General features: G+C 46.0%; 1 protein-coding gene across 1 annotated transcript in view; it reads left to right on the top strand.

Moving 5' to 3' along the window:
• The window catches only part of LONP2 (lon peptidase 2, peroxisomal), an 860,677-nt gene that overhangs the window by 275,481 nt on the left and 566,866 nt on the right, over positions 1-18,330 (top strand). Inside the window, exon 7 of the mRNA XM_085638877.1 lies at positions 13,499-13,757. Within this exon, the coding sequence (XP_085495003.1) occupies positions 13,499-13,757 (259 nt within the window). The remainder of the gene's footprint in view (positions 1-13,498; positions 13,758-18,330) is intronic.

The raw sequence follows: 18,330 nt of genomic DNA, 5'->3' as shown, positions 1-18,330 counted from the left end.
ATCAGGATTCAGGCAAGCCGGGCCGACGAAGGCTGTGATGCCAGAAACCGGTCCCCAGAAGCTTGTTTCCTTCCCAGTAGAAGAATTGGCTTGGTAGTTTGGTTTGCCCTGTTCCCATCATGCACTGGGACAGGTACAGACTAATTTGCATGTATCCAGGTTCTGAGCTGGGATGGTGCAGTGAGCTAAAAAACGGTGATGGAGTAAAACCATGATCTCTTGACTTGGTAAGAGTGTTCTGCATCATTCAGAAACTCTGTCCATCACCACCCCCTTTTTCCCAAATCGAATTTATCCACACTCAGTGTGGGAGGGTATGCTCAGACGTGAGTCCCTTGCTCATTGCACCATCAGGATTCAGGCAAGCCGGGCCGACGAAGGCTGTGATGCCAGAAACCGGTCCCCAGAAGCTTGTTTCCTTCCCAGTAGAAGAATTGGCTTGGTAGTTTGGTTTGCCCTGTTCCCATCATGCACTGGGACAGGTACAGACTAATTTGCATGTATCCAGGTTCTGAGCTGGGATGGTGCAGTGAGCTAAAAAACGGTGATGGAGTAAAACCATGATCTCTTGACTTGGTAAGAGTGTTCTGCATCATTCAGAAACTCTGTCCATCACCACCCCCTTTTTCCCAAGTCAACTTCCGTGTCAGGAGGACAGGGGGCGACGGGGGGGCTCAAGTAGGGTGAGAGGAGGGTTAGGGTCTCCTCCTCCAAGAGGTGATTAGGAAGTTTGTGAGGGCCAAGGTGTCGGCTGGCCAACGGCATGGGCTTGAGAATGGGTAACGTGAGAAGGGGGGACAGAGTTAAGAGAGGGCTTGGAGGTGGTGATAGTGTTCACTAAGGAGAAGGATGTTCTTCAGATCAGATGGGGGTTTCTGGATTCTCTGAACTATGGTGGATGCTCTGGTGTTCAGGGTTTCAAAGTCCAAGGGTAAGGGTTGAGCTTGCGGGTAGGGGACCCGGGGGTCAGCACAGGTTCTATTGGCAAGTGCGGGAGGCCAGGCGAGGGAGCTCAACCCCCCCCCCCCCCCCCTATCGTTGGGTTACCGGGAGGCCAAGAGAGAGGAGGGCTAGGCATTCTCTGAAAGGAGGGGGATCCGGGAATGTTGCAGGGAAAGGTCGGTGAGCTGAGGGTGAGGTGGTTGTTAGTTACTGGGCGAGAGGGCAAGGAGCGAGGTTGGCTAGCAGGGGGTGGAGGCGAAAACCTAGTGGCTGATGCTAGAGGTTGGGGGGAGGAAGGAAGATCTTCGAACACCCTGGGAGAAAGGCGGTCTCTAGAATTGGACTGAGTGGGGAGCACGATGGGGGGGGTTCGTGCTAAGCCGACCTGAGAGAGGGTGTGAAGAGGGAGAAGCAGCAGCATTAGTAGTCTAGGTGGGAGGCCCTTACTCTTGGGATTGGAGTTGAGTTGACCGGCGCTGTGAAGGGAGTCATGGGGTGACAGGCCCAGGGGTTGCGTAGAGGAGTTAAGGACTAGTTTCTTAAGGGTGGCGAAAAAGTCAGCAAATTTATTAGGTCGGCTTTAAAGGTATGGGATAGCACGATCGTGAGTTTGGAACCAGTGGGGGATGTTCCTGGCATTGTGCATGTTAAGCACGTTAAAAAAGGTAGTGCGCCATAGTGCCGTTTTCCTGGAGTAGAAGATGAGGTCGTTAGTGATGATGCTCCTGTCGGCGTTGAAGCACAGGTCAGAGATCAGGATCTCAGGGTATCTTCTCAGGAGGGAGTGTTTAAAGGATTTTGCAGTGGACTTGGAAAGGTTGGGAGGGTAAGCGATAGTGAAGGAGTTAAACCCAGTAGCAATCAGGTCAGATCCAGCCATAGTGGGAGGGTGGGCGGGAAGTCCAGGGAGGGCCCAGCGATGCAGATACGGTGGGCAAGATCAAATCAGGGAGCAGGCAGTGCGTGGAGATAGACTGGGTGCAATGAAGCCCAGAAACTGCGACCCAGAGGCTGCACGGGGGCAGGCGGTAGGGAGCATGTCCAGGTAAAGGTAGGGGCATCAGGAAGGAAAGGGTACCAGAAAGCGCACTGTAGGAACAGTGCAAAGGGGAGATTGAGCGAGTTGGTAGGAGAATCAAGAATTGAGATAAAAAACCATTACAAGATGGCCGCCCCCACAGAGCATCTAGAGTGGTCCTACCTTTATTTTAATGAGAAGGGGTCATATTCCATAGTCCTGTTTTTGTTTCGATGCCGGAGGTTGGAATGCAGGTTCATTGTTTGAGTCAAGCTGTCCGGGTGCCACCTTGTGAAAAGAGGTTTTTCTAGCAAGGGCAGGAGAAGGATACCCCCAAAATGGCCCCCAATTTGTGATCACAAACCCAGCTTAGATAGAGTTAGACAAAACCAGAGCCATCCATTCGAAAGGACATGGCAGTGTAATAAGCCGGTAAAGGCAAAAGGAGTCTTCCTGCCTCTCAGCATTGTTAAACTGCCCCACCATTCAAGCGCAGGCCTGAGGCATGGCCCAAACTGGTGGATAAAAATTCTGCCACGGACCGGCCCCCATCAACCCGGGCTGCGGCGCTACAGCATACAGCACGGCCGAATCCGCCTCCTTGGCAGTGGCAGGTATCCAGGCCCCAGACTGCAGTGTCCCGCCAACAACAGTGCCGTTCCAATAGAGCACTGACCAGGGCAACAGCAGGGACTGCAAGGATCTCGACTGGGCGGGAACTTAGTGAACTGCATGCAGCCGGACCAAAAGTTGTTCTAAAGGCTGCGACAGCCCTTCCCCTGCACAGCCCACAAAGGGCGATAACCGCACAACCGCCCGATCAAGCAGGGTAACAAGGCAGCCGACTGTAGAGTTTGGGCCACTGGCAGTCTGCACAAATCAACCAAGATGCTCCGACCACTTCCAGCAACATGATGGTGGGTTGAGGCACTTCTCATCACACTCTCGGGAAATAGACTCCGGTACCTGCCAACCGGGGACCCACGCCACCAGTCGTGACTCTCTCTCAGCTCAGCCCTGGCCGTCTATCTGATTTTCCCTGCTGAGAGATTTCCCACCGACCTGACCAGGTCTCGCTGCTTTCCTTCCTCCGTCGTGGCTGCAGTAGCAGGCTCATCGGCGAAGGATCTCCTGACCCCAAGACAGCTTTGAGAGTCTTTCCACCAACCTGACCCCGTCGTGCTGCTTTCCTACCTCTGTTGTGGCTGCGGTGGCAGGCTAGTCAGCAAAGGCTCTCCGGACCCCAAGACAGCTCTCCAAAAAGGTATTTCAGGGTTGACCAACTTAGGTGATGGATGGCAGGGTAGCCTGGGGATTTACACTGGATAGTGATCCCGACCCTCAGGAGCTCATAGAGAGCACTCCTGTTCCGACGCCATATTCATTTTCCAGGTCTTTCTTTTTAGTTGGGGTGGGGGCATGGCCATGCCCATGGTGGGTGGCCCGACCCTATATTTAAAATCCCTGGCATCTAGTGGGCTTTCTGCCCCCGTGGGGGTGATCAAGACAAATTACCCCCATCTCCTCCCTCCCCCCTTGAAGCAGAAAGACTATCTTTTGGGGTGGGGGCATGGCTGAGCCCTTGGTGGGAAGACCTGAACCCTAGATTTAAAAAAAAGCTTTCCTCCGGTACAGTGGGCTTTCTGTCCCCAGCTGGTTGGGGGGAGGGGGTAATCAACCCCATTTGTCCCAAAGCATTGGCAGAAAGACAGATCTGCCATGTTGGTGGTGGGAGCACAAACCCTTGCCTAAGGCACCTCTCTCCTAAAATCCCTTGTGCTAGTGGGTGAATCCCTGCTGGGAGATCACTCTCCTATGACGATCCCCAAGCAGGAATCTACTGGGAAAAGGTATCATTTGAAAGGTGAGATTCTCTCCTTCCAACCATACCTCTCCCACCCTAATCGGTGCTCGGGAGCCTGAGATATGCCCCCCTGAGCACTGATGCAATGAAAGGAAAACAAGACCATCGGCTCATTTTACTTTTACTTTAGTGTAATGACGTCCGCGCAACCTGATCCCTTTAGGTGGCTCCCCAGTATCGGCCAATAGCCGACACCAGCATTGGAAAGATAGTGTTGCCGTCGCCATTGACCGGTGGGGTGAGCTTGATTTAGTTTTGTTTTGGTTCCTTTTTTGTGAGTGAACGCTGGCATGAGGAATGAACCTAGGAATTTAATCAAGTGTTGCCTTGCTTGCTCTCCATTAAAGACGAGTGCAAGTTTGAGAAACCTTTGACAGCACTCCATTGCCTATGAGCTAGAACGCCTGGGCCCTTCTGGGATTTGATGACTGTTAATAAGATTTAGGTTAAAGTAGAAAAGTATCCAAAATTGTTGGGAGATTAATTAGAACTTGCCACAGTGGCTATTTCAAAGACTCCGGCAGGGATAACGGTGATTGTTTCCTTCCATCTTAAAGTTTACTTTAAGACACCAAAGGCAGATGGATGACTTGCAGAAGGATTGTCTCGTCAACTCACATTTGAAAACAGTCTGTGAAGTAACACTTTCATGTCTAGGTTCTGGGCTTGAATGCAATTGTACAATTAATCTTTCAAAATACATCATGTATGTAATCATCCTGAATGATTCATGCCCAACGTGCAGAAAGAGGCAAATGAGGTGCAGAAACTGGCAAGAGGAGTGCAGAAAGAAGTAACCAGTACAGAAGGAGGCAAGAGAACTACAGAAAGAGGCACGAGAGGTGCAGAAAGAGGGCTACAGAAAGAGGCAAGAGGGGTACAGAAACAAGCAAGAGAGCTGCAGAAAAAAGCCAGAGAAGTGCAGAAAGAAGCAAGAGAAGTAGAACGTGGCATGAGAGGTGCTAAAAGAGACAACAGAAGTTCAGAAAGAAGCAAGAGAAGCGCAGAAAGAAGCAGGAGAAGTGCAGAAAGAGGCAAGATATGCACAGAAAAAGGCAAATGGGGTGCAGAAAGGCAAGATAAGCCCAGAAAGAGGCAAGAGAAGTACAGAAAGAGGCGAGAGGTGCAGAAAAAGGCAAGAGAGGTGCAGAAAGAGGCAAGAGAAGTGCAGGAAGAGGCAAAAAACATGCAGAAAGAGGCAAGAGACATGCAGAAAGAGGCAAATAAGGTGCAGAAACTGGCAAGAGGAGTGCAGAAAGAAGTAACAGAGGTACAGAAGGAGGCAAGAGAACTACAGAAAGAGGCAAGAGAGGTGCAGAAACAAGCAAGAGAGCTGCAGAAAAAAGCAAGAGAGCTGAAGAAAAAAGCAAGAGAAGTGCAGAAAGAAGGAAGAGAAGTAAAATGTGGCATGAGAGGTGCTAAAAGAGTGAGGTGCGGAAAAAAAGCAACAGAGGTGCGGAAAGAGGCAAAAGAAGTGCAGAAAGAAGCAAGAGGCAAGAGATTGGCAGAAAAAGGCAAGTGAGGCGCAGAAAGAGGCAAGAGAGGTGCAGAAAGATTCAACAGGGGTGCAGAAAGAGGAGAGTGAGCTGCAGAAAAAGACCAGAGAAGTGCAGGAAGAAGCAAGAAAGTACAGAAAGAGGCAACTGAGGTGCAGATAGGCGCAAGAGAAATGCAGAAAGAGGGAACAGGGGTGCAGAAAGAGGCAACAGAGATGTAGAAAGAAGCAAGTGAAGTGCAGAAAGAGGCAAGTGAGGTGCAGAAAGAGGCAACAGATGTGCAGAAAGAGGCACGTGAGGTTCAGAAACAGGCAAGAGGTGTGCATAAAGAAGTAAGAGGTACAGAAAGAGGCAAAAGAGGTGCAGAAACTGACGAGAGGTGCAGAGACAGGCAAAAGAGGTGCAGAAACAGGGGTGCAGAAACAAGCAAGAGGGCTGTGGAAAAAAAGCATGAGAAGTGCAGAAAGAAGCAACAGAGGTGCAGAAAGAGGCAAGAAAACTGCCGAAAGAAGCAAGAGAATTGTAGAAAGAAGCAACAGCGGTGCAGAAAGAGGCAAAAGGGGGGCAGAAAGAGACCAGTGAAGTGCATGAAAGAAGCAACAGAAATGCAGAAAGATGAAAGAGAGGTGGAGAAAGAGGGAAGAGAGGTGCAGAAAGAAGCAGTAGAGGTGCAGAAAGAGTCAAGTGAGGTGCAGAAAGAGGCAAGAGAAGAGCAAAAAGAGGCAAGAGAGGTGCAGAAAGAGGCAAGAGAGGTGCAGAAAGAGGCAAGAGAGGTGCAGAAAGAGGCAAGAGAAGTGCAGAAAGAAGCAGGAGAGGTCCAGAAGGAGGCAAGAGAGGTGCAGAAAGAAGCAAGAGTGCTGCGAAACAAAGGGAGGTGCAGAAAATGGAAGAGGTGCAGAAAGAAGCAAGAGAATTGCAGAAAAAGGAAGAAAGGTGCTGAAAGAAGCAAGAGAAATGTAGAAAGAAGCAATAGAGGTGCAGAAAGAGGAGCGTGAGGTGCAGAAAGAAGCAACAGAGGAGCGGAAAGAGGCAAGAGAAGTGCAGAAAGAGGCAAGAGATGCACTGAAAAAGGCAAGTGAGTTGCAGAAAGAGGAAAGAGAGCGGTTCAGAAAGATGCAACGGGGTGCAAAAGAGGAGTGTGAGGTGCAGAAAGAGGCAAGAGAAGTGCAGAATGAAGCAAGAGATGCACAGAAAAAGGAAAGTGAGGTGCAGAATGAGGCAAGTGAGATGCAGAATGAGGCAAGTGAGGTGCAGAATGAGGCAAGTGAGGTGCAGAAAGAGGCAAGAGAGGTGGGTGCAGAATGAGGCAAGTGAGGTGCAGAAAGAGGCAAGAGAGGTAGAGAAAGAGGCAAGAGAATTGCAGGATGAAGGGAGAAAGTGCAGAAAAAGGCAAGTGAGGTGCAGAAAGAGGCAACAGGGGTGCAGAAAGAAGTAACAGAGATATAGAAACTGGCAAGAGAGGTGCAGAAACAAGCAAAAGAGCTGTGGAAAAAAGCAAGAGAAGTGCAGAAAGAAGCAACAGAGGTGCAGAAGAAGCAATAGGTGCAGAAAGAGGCAAGAGGGGGCAGAAAGATAAGAGAAGTGCATGAAAGAAGCAACAGAAATGCAGAAAGACTAAACAGGTGAAGAAAGAGGGAAGAGGGTGAAGAAAGAAACAATAGAGATGCAGAAAGAGGCAAGAGAAGTGCAGAAAGAGGCAAGAGAAGTGCAGGAAGAAGCAAGAAAGTGCAGAAGGAGGCAAGTGAGGTGCAGAAAGGCGCTAGAGAAATGCAGAAAGAGGGAACAGGGGTGCAGAAAGAGGCAACAGATGTAGAAGGAAGCTAGAGAAGTGCAGAAATGGGCAAGTGAGGTGCAGAAAAGCCCAGCAGAGGTATAGAAAGAGGCAATAGAGTTGCAGTAACAGGCAAGAGAAGTGCAGAAACGAGCAAGAGCTGCGTAAAAAAGCAAGAGCAGTGCAGAAAAAGCAACAGCGGTGCAGAAAGAAGCCACAGAGATGCAGAAAGAGGCAAGAGAACTGCTGAAAGAAGCAAGAGAATTGTAGAAAGAAGCAACAACGGTGCAGAAAGAGGCAAGAGGGGGCAGAAAGAGACCAGAGAAGTGCAAGAAAGAAATGCAGGAAGCCAAAAGAGAGGTGCAGAAAGAGGCAAGAGAAGTGCAGAAAGAGGCAAGAGAAGTGCAGAAAGAGTCAAGCGAGGTGCAGAAAAAAGCAACAGAGGTGCAGAAAGAGCCAAAAGCGGTGCAGAAAGAGGCAAGGGAAGTCCAGAAAGAAGCAAGGTGCAAAAAGAGGCAAGAGAGCTGCAGAAAGAATGAAGAGGGTGCAGAAAGAGGCAAGAGAAGTGCAGAAAGAAGCAGGAGAGGTGCAGAAAGAAGCAAGGGAGCTGCAGAAAAAGGGAGGTGCAGAAAGAGGCAAGAGAATTGCAGAAAAAGGAAGAAAGGTGCAGAAAGAAGCAAGAGAAATGTAGAAAGAGGCAAGAGAGGTACAAAAAAAGGAGAGTGAGGTGCAGGAAGAAGCAACAGCATTGCGAAGAGAGGCAAGAGAAGTGCAGAAAGAAGCAAGAGAGGTGTAGAAAGGTGCAACAGGGGTCCAGAAAGAGGAGAGTGAGGTGCACAAAGAGGCAAGAGAAGTGCAGAGCTAAGCAAGAGATGCAGAGAAAAAGCAAGTGAGCTGCAGAAAGAGGCAAGTGAGCTGCAGAAAGAGGCAAGTGAGCTGCAGAAAGAGGCAAATGAGCTGCAGAAAGAGGCAAGAGAAGTGCAGAAAGAGGCACAAGAGAGATACAGAAAGAAAGAACAGGGGTGCAGAAAGAGGCAACAGACATAGAAAGAAGCAAGAGAAGTGCAGGAAGAGGCAAGTGAGGTTCAGAAACAGGCAAGAGGATTGCAGAAAGAAGTAAGAGGTACAGAAACAGGCAAGAGAGGTACAGAAACAGGCAAGAGAGGTGCAGAAACAGGCAAGAGTGGCACAGAAAGAGGGGTGCAGAAACAAGCTAGAGAGCTGCGGAGAAAAGCAAGAGAAGTACAGAAAGAAGCAACAGAGGTGCAGAAAGAAGCAACAGAGGTGCAGAAATAAGCAAGAGAACTGCGGAAAGAAGCAAGATAATTGTAGAAAGAAGCAACAGTGTTGTAGAAAGAAGCAACAGCATTGCAGAAAGAGGCAAGAGGGGGGCAGAAAGAGACCAGACAAGTGCATGAAAGAAGCAACCGAAATGCAGAAAGATGAGAGGTGCAGAAAGGGAAGAGGTGCAGAAAGAGGCAAGAGGTGCAGAAAGAGGCAGGAGAGGTGCAGAAAGAAGCAACAGAGGTGCAGAAAGAGGCAAGGGAAGTGCAGAAAGAAGCAAGCAAGGTGCAGAAAGAGGCAAGAGAGGTGCAGAAAGAGGCAAGAGAGGTGCAGAAAGGAGCAAGAGAGGTGCAGAAAGCAGAAGAGGTGCAGAAAGAGGCAAGAGAAGTGCAGAAAAAGGAAGAAAGGTGCAGAAAGAAGCAAGAAAATGTAGAAGGAGGCACGAAAGGCGCAGAAAGAAGCAACAGTGGTTTGCCCACCATTATTACTAATTTAACACCCACATTTAGCAATAAGTAACAGGTGACCATTCTAGGTTTACAAAAGGTCCTTCCACCACGCTGTAACTCGATGCTGCATTTTTAGTACCGTTTGAGCTAGAAACAAGGTTATTTTTGTTCAAATCTGCAGATTATGCAGCAGATGATGGATTATGTGGCAAGTGGGGAAAATGTATAATAATGCAAAAATTGGTGCAGCCAAACAGTCGCATAATTCCAGTGGCCCTGCTCATTCCTCTAACTAGGTCCAGAAGTGCTCCTCAGTGGTTTCTTCTTTCTTTTTTTATTGTTTATAGTTTAGCTTCTATGGAAACGAGGAGGACTAAACCTGAGGTTACTACTACACAACACAGACTACCATTCCACATAATTATTCTCCATAACACCTAATCCCACTCTACATAATTCCTATACACTAAATATCCCATACTTTCTATGCACATAATTTCACTGTACAACATACCACATAATTCCACTACACACAACGTGTATCCACTTCACTCCAAAAAACATTATTAAAAAGTTTTACATTTACAATGCCAATAGCTCTAACCCTCGCAAATGCGAGACATATTACATTGCAAATGCTTCTTTAACTAGTAGTCAAATTTGCAGAGTGTTGGAGAAAGGGGGCTGGGCCTCCGACCAGCTCTCAGGAGTTCAGCTACGTAGGACTTACAGGAGGTACCAGTATGGCTTCTTGGACCCCAAATTCCCTCAGGAGTAAAGTGGACTTAATCCCCCAACCAGTAGTGTGCCAGTAGGCATGTTTGCAGGGTGGTAGACTAAGGGGGGCGTGACCTCCGAAGACCTCTTATCAATTCCAACAAAAAGGGAATTACTGGAGGTGACAGGAGGGGTAGTTGGCCCCCTTGGGGGCCAACTAATCTTCCTATTACCTCCAGTAAGTCCTACACCGCAGGATTTGTAAGCTTGCATAGCAGGCCACGTCCTCTTTGCCCACCACTCTGCAAATGCACTCCCTTACGCACTCTTGGATGGGAATTGAAGTCCCCTTGCCTCCTGAGGGTCCCTTGGGGCCAACAAGGCCTCCTGTTACCTCCAGTAAGCTCCGCACAGCTGGATTGCTGAGTGGTAAGAGGCCATGCCCCCTTTTTACACCACTCTGCAAGTGCGCCTCCTGACGCACTGCTGCTTGGGGTATGAAGTCCCCTTTAGTCCGGAAGTCCTCAGGACACAAGGGGACCACATCGCCCCACCAGCAGTGCACCAAGAGGCACGTTTACAGAGTGGTGTAAAAAGGGGCATGGCCTCGGACTACCTCTCAGCAATCCCACTTTGTGGGGCTTACTGAAGGTACCTGATGGGCTAGTTGGCCCCTAAGGACCCTTAGGATTCATGGGGACTTAATCCCCCAACCCACAACGCGCCAGGAGGCACGTTTGCAGAGTGATGCAGGTAGGGGGCGGGGCCTCCGACGAGTTGAAGGTTTTCCATTTTTTATTTTACAACCCTTAACCCTTTTGGGCCCCAGGGACGGAGCCACTGTTTTTAAACAAAAAAATAATAATAAATTCAAAAGGGAGGGTGGCACGAGACCCGCCTCCTGAGGCAGATTACCGCCCGGGCACCCCAACCCCTGGGGCTATGCCTTTCTTTATTTTATTTTTTTTAAAGGGGAGGGGAGTCCATGTGGCCGATTTCATATCCAGGGACCCTATCCTCCGGTGCCTGGCCTTTAAAAAAAAAAACAAGTTTATGTTTTAAGGAAGGGGGCAGTGTGGCCCCACGGCCGCCCTCCTGAGGCTGATGTAGCCCCGGGGACCCCATCCCCCAGGGCAAGACCAATCCTTTTTTTATTTTTAAAAAAGGGAGGCGGGCCGCGTTGTTGGGGACTGCAGGGTTAGCCCCAAGGCCCCCGCGGTCCCAGCCAGCTCCCTGAATCTTGAGGGAGCCAGCATTGCTTTTGGGCAAAGGGAGCTCCCTTTACTCAAAAACAATTCTGCTTTGCTTCATGGAAGTGAGAGCAGTTTTTCTGCTCTCGCTTCCATGAAGCAAAACAGAGGTTTGCTATGGCAGGGCGAGAGCAGTGCTCCAGCCCTGCCATAGCAAACTGCAATGTCCATGGGGTGGGAACCCCGGGACATTGCTGGACCCAGCCCTTGGGGCTGGCCGTCCCCAGGGCCAAGGAGGGCTCCTGGGGGGGGGGGCGCACGGCTCCCCTCCCAGCATGTTTATAGCCCCGGGGAGGTGGTTGTCCCCGGGGCCAGGGGGGGCCTGTGAGCCCCCCACCCATAATAAAGGAATGCCCCGGGAGGATGGCGGTCCCTGAGGCAGTGTGGAGGGCGGCGTGTCCCCCACATAATATTAACAAAGCCCCGGGGAGGTGGCGATCCCCAGGGCTGTGCGGGCCCCGCATAATAATTATGCATTGCCCCCAGGACCTGGCCCACCCGGAGGCTTAAAAGAAACTATGCGCGGGAGACCGCGCTTAGTTTTTGTTCTTACTACATTTTTGGCGGGATTTGCGCACCTTACGCAAATCTCACCTAAACTTTATTAAAAAAATGCTTTTTTGGGCCCTCGTGGTCCCTGTGGGACCCCCTGAGCTTGCCTGGGAGTCAGGGTGTTTCTACACTGCCCAATGTTTTTTAATTTTTTTATTACTTACACTTTTTTCTTGTGACTTGGTTCAGCCCATTAGTTTTGAAAATTTCGTTAAGATTTGTCTATCGGCGCCAAAGTTATTGGCAAAAGAAAAAACGCTTTTTGAATAGAAACAAGGTCCTAACTATAACTACCTACTAGTGACTGCCTGTAGGAGATATATATATTTAGGCTGAACTGATAATAATTCATGCCCCCTATTACTCAACAGTAATATGGTAGAGCCCCCGTCATCCTCCCCTTGCCCCCCCCCCCCTTTCCCGTATTGCTCCCCTGACCACCCGGCTACGCCAATTCATGCCAATTCACCTCCGCAGTAACCGATGTTAACCTTTAATTTTTGTTATGATACCAGGAATGGACTTAACCCAGTGTTTCTTCCACTTACACCCCCGGTGGCATCGATAGGACATGCAATCACAGGCACTAGCTAATTTTCATTTATCAATTTAAATTCTTGTGCTCTGAATACAAACTTTACTCGGTAGTTTTCATATGGGGCTTACATCGTAGTTGAACACAGAATGCAATAGTGTTCACTGCCACTTGGCATTCTTTCATTCATAACTTCTATGACACTTTGGTTCGTGCATTGTAATTAATTATCACAAATGAATTTAGTGAATTCATTCTTGAAAAACTGTCCCGTTGCCTATATTATGAATTACAGTGGTCAATTTAACTGTCTAATTCATTCTTACACTTTGTTTCAATTTATATGTATAAAGTTTTGCAGAGTCTGTTTTCTAAAACCATGACACAGACTAGCAACATATGCAAATGTTTTTTCTATGTTTACTATTTTGTAAGAGGAACTGTTTTGAAATAACACTGCCATTTCCTGGTTTGTTGTATGACTCACTGACAAAGACCGTGCTGTCGAAACGCGTCCAAGTCATTTAATACAATCTCCTAAAAAGAAAACCTGTGTGCGACTTCTTTTTCCTGTGCCCTGAACAGCGCGAGAAATACTTTCTGATATATATATATATATATATATATATATATACACACATATATAGTCAAATTTCAACATATAGAAAAAATACAGCCTTGCAAGTAAAGGTATCTTGACAAATTAATGTGTGTGGCAAGGTGTTGGATATTTTTCTTTGTAGCTTACTAGCACATTCAGTAGCTGTGTTTGGGGCATAAAGTGGAGCTATGACTATTCTGGTGCAAGGGGCCCACCTGCAACCCCTCTCCCCCTGCATTCTGGAGATTCCACTACTTCAATTATCTGCATCTAAACCTTAATCTGTACCAACCCTTCTTCTGCTCAAAAAAGACCAAAAACATTCCCCTTCCACTTATGCTTGCCACCTCCACCCACCACTACTCTGTACCTCTCTATGCGCATTCATAATGTATTTAGAACTTTGAATTTTGAGAGGACAGTGACTGAGGAATGCCAATAATTGAAAATTTAATTGCAAGCCATGTCGCTTTGGCACACGGTGTAACCTTGGCTAGCTTATATCTGCTTCACAAATGTGCCATGTATAGCTAGTCCCTCAAAAACCTTCTTGCTCTGTACAGGTCTGTGCTGGCCGAAAGAGCCAAATTAGAGCTTAACGAATATCCTAAATAAAGTATTCAAACTTTTTTTTTTTTTAATCATCCGTTTTCTCTAGAAAAATGGATGCATCAAAAATAATCAGTCACAACTTTCAGATTATTCCTGCCTCAGATGGCTGACGTAAGGAAGCTAGACAGCATGAGCCGAGCGAGCAGGGCTTGGCAGTGCTGCTCTCAATAGATTCAAATTAATACTTAATATATAAGGATTCAGCCAGCTGTTCTTATCTATATTCCATAAAGGTTTTCGGGATATAGAAACTTAGTTATTTAATTCTGTATGTAAGAGGCATACTTATTGTTTAATTATTTATGTAAATGAAATTCTTTTAGTTTAATGCAGTCTCATTCTTCAATTAGTAAGATGGGTGTTTCGCCAGGGAATCTCATTATTTAATGTATCTGGTTTGTCAACAGATCGTCTGGACATTCGGGCAGCCAGGATTTTGCTGGATAATGACCATTATGCCATGGAGAAACTGAAAAAGCGTGTTCTTGAGTACTTGGCAGTCAGACAGCTGAAGAACAACCTGAAAGGGCCCATCCTTTGCTTTGTGGGTCCTCCGGGAGTGGGGAAAACCAGCGTGGGGCGGTCAGTGGCGAAAACTCTGGGCAGAGAGTTCCACAGGATTGCACTGGGCGGAGTCTGTGACCAGTCAGACATAAGAGGCCACAGGTAAATGAGTTTCTTATCAATTCAGTTTGATTCCTTGGTGGCCTTAATTGCTGGAATACCGGCCATTTGTTTGCTGCCCATGCACTTTATTTTGCTGATTTATAATATTGCGTTTGACTTGAATCGTATCAGGTCATATAGAGTGTCTTAGGAGTTAAAATAAACAGCAGCGACTCCTCCGCTAAGGTGGAGCAGCGTTGCCCCACTGCTCTGCAAGCAGTTTAAAAAGGAAAACTAAAATGATAATAACTAATGTTATCATTTTAGTTTTATTTCCTGCGTAGGCTTGGGGCGGGAATGGCCAGAGAAAGGGGCCAAGGGGAGGAGTGCTAATTTCACTCTAAAGTGCGCTGGATGGTTTGACAGGCCCTTTCGGGCCGGCCAAATAGTCATGCACACTTTGGATGTTCCCCACCAGGCGGTTATTCACAGCCTTGTGGGGAACATGCACAGCCTCCCAGTCCCCGTCCCTGTCTGAACGTCTAAACAAAGCGCTCAGACCAAACTCAACGCTGTATTGCAGCAAATGCAACGTTTTGATTGGCCAGGGGATTCTAGGAGGCTATGTGCTTCCCATTGAGTAGAAGACAACAGAGGAGACGCTGGTGGCACTCGGGTATGTCCTTTTATTTTTTATTAAGATTTCCCCCTCCGCTGCCCCCCACCCTACCATCCCTGTTCAGTAGCAGCCGCTACTGAAAATAACTCTGAACCTAAGCAACATGGACTCGAAACCAAAGTTCCCCCTTGGGAAAGCCAAAAACTGCAACTAGAAAGGGGGCATGGCTGGGTCGTGTTAGACTATTGAGAAAGTTTTAATTTTTTATGTAAATTTACCATGACAATGTAGAAATGTGTCTTAATCGTAACATAGGAAATGCGTGTCAATATAAAGGCTAGAGAAATGTGCGTTTATTAAATGTGCAACAAGTGAAAAATGCTGCTTATTTCTGACAAAAGCTCCCATTTCTGCGATTCTTTCACTGCTAAGCCTTAATAGTTGTTGATATTCTTTCCTTTTCTTTTAATAAAAGAAATGCCTTTTTGTAAATGCTGATTTAACGTTCTAATTGAACTGAAGAACTTAACATCTTCGTGAAATGTACTGTTTGCTGCAAAATGTATTTCTTTCCTTCCTCGCACCATATTACTTAATCGTATTTTAGATAGTTGTCTCTGCCACATGCTTATAATGAACAAGTAGATTGCTATAGATTTGAGTCTCATGATCTAACCAGGACATGCTTGATATTAATGTTTCATTTCATAGAGCAGCCCATTGTTACACAATCGGACACTGAACAGCTTAACAGAGTAGGCTAGCAAACATTTGCATGAGAACCTTCCTAGATGTATCTTTTTGTAATACGCTGTAACCACTTTCAAATAACTTGTCGACCTGGACATTTACCATGAGAATCGAGAGAGAAGATGACGAAGCATCCGAAGATCATCTCCTATTGACTAGAGATGATCCAATACTCAGAGTTTGCAACATGTGTTGTGCTTTTCTATATAGTATTTATCGCTAGTTAGTGAGGCAATGCATTCTTTGCACATCTTCCCCTGCCATGCCCACTAGCACTTGACCGTGCTACTCTATTGCCACTGTTAGGGATCTCAGCAGACTTTCCAGAACTACTCTTTATGAGGAGTTCGACCTCTTATAGCTATTAGCCTGTTGCTCCGAATTTTCTCTTTCTCTTTTCCAAAGGGACTCTATGGGTTCAGGCTTGGATAAGTTAGATCCTTTTATATTAAGGTAGGGATTCAATTCCTTTATGTAACATTCTGTTATTTTGTATGTTAATTCTAGCCAAACTTTTCATATTTCTTTAAACAGACTTGTTTAACTAATCTAAATAAAAATACAAAAATACTGACTAATCTCTGAAAGAGATACCAAAACTTTGAAACTTCAACAAACCTCTCATTGTTGACTAGGCAATAAATTCTATAAGTTGATGATTTATTAAGACATGTATTTGGGTTGTGCTCCATTCTAACATTGTGGCAAAGATTTGTCGACTTGAAGAAGAGCAGATTTTGGAGATTCTCTTAGTAAATTTCAAGGTGGAGACATTTTAAAATATCTGAGATTTCCGCGCTCGCAGCATCCATCTTTCAAAGCAGCCTTGCTATCTTGCAGTACCCAGGAAAATACCAGAGTTGCAGAATAGCAACTTTGACTGTGGACACACAGCACAACTCTGACTTGATAGTGACCCACCACCCTGTGCTCTCTGTATGTTCTGCAATTCCTTGCACCTCACTCTCACCTCTTTGCCAGGTGGTGATGAGTGAAACCAGCAGTTTTGCTTCTTTTTTGTCTTCATGTCTTTATGAGGCCTTTTTTGTTAATTATGGAGCTCCTCATATACCAGTTTGGTTTTAGCTGACTGATGGCCAGAGCTATTTTTTCCCAGTATACAAAGAGTGGGTTTTGGGTCAGTCCCTTGCTCGTGACTGGAGGGCATTGATTTGATGGCCTTCTTCCCTATTGTTTGACCAACCCAGGAGCTTTTCGGTCTCGGATTCTTATGTTTGGTTAACTTGTATCCTTCCACTGATGACGTTGCTTGTATTCAGAGAACTACTTTTTGTCTTTTACTCAGCACTCCAAGGGAGTTTGTGTGTTTTCTTATTCTTTCCATCATGCTGTTCTTTCCTGCTCACCCACTCCCCTGCTCACCCAACCTTGTACTTTACTTCCCTCACTTCTCCCATCATTTATTTTAATAGTTTAGAAAAAAATATAGCTCCTGTGATGTGCCCTCCCCCTCTATTCACGCCTCTTGGTGGCTTTCACTCATCCCCCGTCCCCACTCTAACACCATGCCAGAATATTTATTGAAATATTTAGTTACTTGTTTAATAACATATTTAGAAGGCCTAGCAGTTGCAATTTGCATCTCGGTGGTTCCCTTCTCAAAATGCGTTTTCACTAACAATTTGTTTATTTAAATGTGTTGTACTAGATTGGCGTTAGTCATGCAAAATTGTGGCCTCATCATAACGCATGTGTGTGCTTCATGACACATGCTGAAAGTGTGTGCGCGTGCTGGTGTAAATGGGAAACAGCCATTACTATGCGGCCATTGACACGCAATACCTTTACAACGCAGCTGTTACAATGCAGGTACCATTACCAAATTAGGGCACCAAATGAAGTGTGGATTTAAGCTCAGGTACAGAGGGCTTTGTGAGCAGTGAAGTGAAAGTCACAGCAACTAATATCTGAAGGATTTATTTTTTTAGACCAATATCGTCTGTTTCGAAGAGGTTTCAAAACTCAACCACCAACTCTTGGGTGCCCAACTCTCACAGCGACATCCATCGCTGTGAGAGTTGGGCAACAACATTCACAGCGATAGATGTGGTAGAAATGCTGCAGACAGATCAGAGGGGTGGACAAAATTAGAAAGAGACATATCAAAAGAAACATTAGTAAATGAAAAGAAGACTACAAAGTAAAGCAAGCATCGATTACTTCCCATTCTAATACTTTCTAAACATTTATTGAATGAAATTGAAATTCAACTTTTGAACCTTTATGATTATGCCAAAAAGCATATTTGACAGTTTTTGATTTATTCAGAAATTACAATTTTGCAAGTTCCATACAATATTGAAATATACCGCTGTTGCTGGACTTCCGGAAATTTGGCGTTATGTTCAGGTCAGCGAATTGGTTATGTTATGAAACAAGAAGGGGTTTTGTATTGTATGCAATGGGGGGATCAAATGGTTTAAAACATAAGTCCAGTCATATACATTAACAAATCCAGATGATGCCTTGGATATTTTTCAAGATGTAGTTATTACTTATCTAAAAAGCTAAGATCGCAGAATAAGTAGTTATATTAAAATCTAATGCGATCATAGTGAAAGGCACTTAAAAGTATACAAGCTGAAGATTCATTCATCATAAATTGTTCGGACAAAGGGAGTAATAATGTAGTGATGTCAAAAGAGATTTAAATTGATGAGTCTAAAGGACTGCTGTTTATGGTCTATCATATCTCCATCACAAGACAAACATACCAAGTAGTAGTTCAGTAATATTAAAATGTTGTCATTAATAGGATAGACCAGGATTAATAAGTCTATGAAGTGTGTGTGTGTGTATATATAAATAGATAGATAGAGAGCTAGAGATAGATAGATATAGATATATATATATATATATATATATATATATATATAAATACCTACTGGCGGTCGCCAGTAGGTAGTTATAGTTAGGACCATGTTTCCATAGGAAATCCGCAACATTCTATTTTGAATAACTTTTGCGCCGGTCGACGAATCCTTGCGAATTTTTCAAAATAGGTGGGGCGCTACGCTCCGCTCCTACCCTGAAAGTCTCGGGGGGATTCGTCAAGCGGGGGCTGAGATAAAAGGGGGGTCCCAAAACGCGTTTTTCCCATGCATTTTTCCATAGGACCTTTAGACACAGCTACAGCCCGAACGGCTGAACAGAATTACTTGAAATTTGGCAGAGAGGTAGTCCTCAGGTCAAGGAAGTGCCTTTTGTAGGTTTGGTGTAAATCTGTTCAGTAGATTCTGAGAA

This window comes from Triturus cristatus, chromosome 12 (assembly GCF_964204655.1).
Source record: "Triturus cristatus chromosome 12, aTriCri1.1, whole genome shotgun sequence".
NCBI classification, from domain to species: Eukaryota; Metazoa; Chordata; class Amphibia; order Caudata; family Salamandridae; genus Triturus; species Triturus cristatus.
The sequence above is the reverse complement of the archived record's forward strand: the minus strand, read 5'-3'. Positions and strand labels throughout refer to the sequence as shown.